Here is a 3,966-nt window from a genome sequence, read left to right as displayed (position 1 = left end):
TTATGTACCTATTCCTTACTCACTATACTATAAGACCCCTGAAGACCATGTCTTTCACTTGCTTTATTCCTGGAACTAGCATGAAAATGTTCCTCACAAATGCTGTCTGAATGAATCCACAGCCTAGAAAAATAAACCTCTGTATGAGTTGACCTCTGGCTTATGCCTCTGTTCTTCATGACTACCCTCATTTCTTCATTTCAAGTAACTTATTTTCACAATGAGTTTCTGGTATGATTTGAGCTGAAGCAGAAAGTCAATTAACAAAAGGGAAGGATTGTACCATGAAGGAAATGGTTAATGGACTTCTGTGGTCAGCACCCAAGGACATGTTCACTTGGCGAACTCGCAAATGAGTTAACCAAGAAATGTCAAGGATTACAAACAATCCTTGACAACGCTTGAAGTCGTGAGAAAAATTTCTTGGGATGTTCCCAGGAGACGCAATATAGATAGCCAAGTGCTTGGAGTTAACCAAGAAATGTCAAGGATTGCAAACAATCCTTGACAACGCTTGAAGTCATGAGAAAAATTTCTTGGGATGTTCCCAGGAGACGCAATATAGATAGCCAAGTGCTTGAGAAGGGAGGTAACGGCCTTCTGCTCTTGAGAAAAGTATAGCAGAATTTATGCATTAATGCTTATCTTGCATGCACTAGCTTGCTAAAAGTAATAAAAGCTGTGACAGTGGCCTTCTGCTCTTGAGAAAAGTATAGCAGAATTTATGCATTAATGCTTATCTTGCATGCACTAGCTTGCTAAAAGTAATAAAAGCTGTGACAGCGGCTGGGTCGGTGCTATTTGCCTGAGAGAGCAGTAGCCCCCGCTCTTCACCCGCATCTTGTTTGCTGTGTCTTCCTTTGCGTCTCCGATCATTTTAATCAACAGTACCATATCTCACTTGCTTTAATTTAACTCAAGATTGTTTTCAATAACTCCTTAAATGAAAATTCAGTACTAAACAAGCAAAGCACTTACTTTCAGTACTTTCCACAGAAAAACTTTTTTTAAAACTTCACTTTTGACTCTCATGGATTACATATTCTAGAGAGGACTGCAAATCATATAGCAGGTCTATTTTATTTCATTTACAGAGAACGTGCAAATCAAAGTCCAATGCTCTCACGACATGACTTCTCATGAAAAGGAACTTTAAACAGATTTTGTTGCAGACTATTGGAGCTGTCTCAGCAAATATTTCTTTTTCACTTTCATGGAAACAGCTAACTACCTGATCCCCAAATAACTTGTGCAATCATGTTCCATGACCCTGCTGCACTGCTGAGGTGGGGCCCATTGAGTAGAAAGTGGGGTCAGAATCAACACAGACAGTGAAAGGAAACCATTTTTCCCTTTGAACTTATCTAGAGACAGTCATTGTGCCTCCTATTGGGGATAATCTGTTCAGGCTCAATGGCCTTTCAGGAACTCCTGGATCAAGTCGGAGGCCTGGGAAGATTCCAGATCCTTCAGATGGTTTTAATTGTAATTGCCCTCGCCCTAGCGTACCCTCATATTGTATTGGAGAACTTCACTGCAGCTGTCCCTGGTCATCGCTGCTGGGTCCACATCCTCGACAATGACACTGTCTCTGGTAATGACACTGGGATCCTTAGTCAAGATGCCCTCCTGAGAATCTCCATCCCGCTGGACTCAAATTTGAGCCCAGAGAAGTGTCGCCGCTTCATTTATCCCCAGTGGCAGCTCCTTCACCTGAATGGGACCTTCCTCAATGTGAGTGAGCTGGACACAGAGCCCTGTGTGGATGGCTGGGTGTACAGCCGAAGCACCTTCCTTTCCACCATCACAACTGAGGTAAGAGACCCGATTTTCCTCTTATGAGTACCAGACCAGGATATCTGGACATAACACAAATAAACATGTTGCAAGCCTTTAGACACAATGTAGTTGCTTTTTCTTTATTCTTTCAGCAAATATTAATTTCTTCCTTATTAAATGCCAGATACCTACATATTTAGTGAGTCTAACGAATTCAAAAATAGAGATGATCCTGCTAACATAGTGCTTTCATTCTTGAGAAGACTAAAGTTTAAGTAATTCATGTATTTTTGTTATCAATGTTATGCTAAGTCAGTAATGCTCAGCCTGAGGTTGCAAATTAGGAACATTTGAGAGATTGATTAAAATCTCAATGCCTAAACTGTACCCCCAGGGCAGTCATGTGAGAAGGTCTGCAGTGATATTCAAGATTCAGTAAATTTCTAAAGGTCTTCAAATTATTGTACTGTGTGGCCAAGTTTGAGAACCACTTGTAAAATTGGACATTACTGTAACCTACAGGTTTAGGGGAGGCTTCCCAAAGAAAATTATGTTTATGCTGAGACCTAAGTAATACAGGTTAGGTGATGAAGAAAAGGGAAGCTGGAGATGAAGATAGGAGCCTGACATGATGAATCTTGCAGGTCATGTGAAGGAGCTTTGATCTGGTTACACTGAGTGATTATAAGCTGCTGTGAAGTTTTTTGTTTTTTTTCTAGTGGGACCTAGTATGTGAATCTCAGTCACTGAATTCAGTATCTAAATTCCTGTTCATGGCTGGGATGGTGGTGGGCTGCATCCTCTATGGCTACTTGACAGACAGGTTAGTGTCTCTGGTCCACAGCTCTCTCTGCTAGTGGGTATTTACATCAGCTTATGAGTCATTTATGCCAATTACACTGTCCTGGGGATGCTTTAGTTCCCAGGAATCTAGAAACACAAATGGAGAATTATAGTCTGTATGGTGAAGGCTATTTTCTTCCAGCACTGAGTGCTGTGTACAAAACAAATGATATTTCCAGAGAAGGCAGGAGCAAGCAGGAGGTCCTAGGCAGGAGTCACAGGCATTGCCCCCCACCTGGCAGAAGGCAGGAGTACACCAGAAACACAACTTCCACATTAGTGGCCCACCACAGCCACTGCCAAGCCAGGGCTACCACAAAAACATTGCCACCACAGTAGCAGTGACAGGCACCATGCAGGTGGCCTGCCAGCCATGTGACCACATCGACACAAGAGTCACCAGTGGAGACTGGAAAAAGAAGAGGAAGTCTCTCTCCTCAAAGCCCACCCCAAAGTAATAGAAGAAGCACCTGCTCTACCAGATGACCAGACATTAACATGGAGATACCAGAAATATGAAAATCCAAGAAAATAGGACACCACCAAAAGAATACAGTAATTCTCAGACCCCGTAGAAAAAAGAATATTTAAAATTATTTATTTATTGAAGCATATTTTGATTATATGTATTTGTAGGGTACAGATCTGAATATCAATAGTGTGTACAAAACATGGTGATCAAATCAAGATAATTAGAATACTCATGTTTACAAAACCTAATCAATCTTTGTGACCATTAACTAATTTCTTACTAATCTCCCTCCACTCCCCCTTTCCCACTTCTAATAACTACAGCTCTCTTCTTTTTTTGAAAGTTCACTGTATTGCGATTCATTCTTCCTTGCTTCCTCCCTCCCTCCTTCCCTCCCTCCCTCCCTCCCTCCTTCTCTCTCTCTTTCTTCTGGCTCCCACTTATAAGTGAGGACATATGGTATTTCTCTTTCTCTGCCTGGCTTATTTCACTTAACATAATATTCTGTAAGTTCATCCATGTTGCTGCAAATAGTAGAATTTCATTCTTTTATATGGAATAGTAGTATTCCATTGAGTATATATACCATATTTTCCTTATCCAGTCATTTGTCAATGGACATTTGGGTTGTTTCAAACTCTTGGCTATTGTAAATAGAGATGCAATAAACATGGGAGTACAGGTATCCCTTTGACTTGATGATTTCCATTCCTTTGGGTACATACCCAGCAGTTGGATTGCTGGATCGTATGGCAGTTCTATCTGTAGTTGTCTGAGGAACCTCCATACTGCTTTTCATAATGGCTGAACAAATTTACAGTCCCACCAACAGTGCAGGAGGGTTCCTCTTTCTCCACATCCTCACCAGCATT

General features: G+C 41.2%; 1 protein-coding gene across 1 annotated transcript; it reads left to right on the top strand.

The window, feature by feature from the left end:
* Positions 1-1,413: 1,413 nt before the first annotated feature.
* LOC103584274 (solute carrier family 22 member 9-like) lies at positions 1,414-2,635 on the top strand (the record flags this gene model as incomplete). The annotated part of the gene is made up of 2 exons (XM_008565340.1): positions 1,414-1,815; positions 2,499-2,635. Coding segments are annotated over exons 1-2 (539 nt in total), but the record flags the coding sequence as incomplete, so codon positions are not given.
* Positions 2,636-3,966: the final 1,331 nt, after the last annotated feature.

This window comes from Galeopterus variegatus, unplaced genomic scaffold (assembly GCF_000696425.1).
Source record: "Galeopterus variegatus unplaced genomic scaffold, G_variegatus-3.0.2 Scaffold48603, whole genome shotgun sequence".
NCBI classification, from domain to species: domain Eukaryota; kingdom Metazoa; phylum Chordata; class Mammalia; order Dermoptera; family Cynocephalidae; genus Galeopterus; species Galeopterus variegatus.
This window is presented reverse-complemented; position numbering and strand designations above follow the sequence as displayed.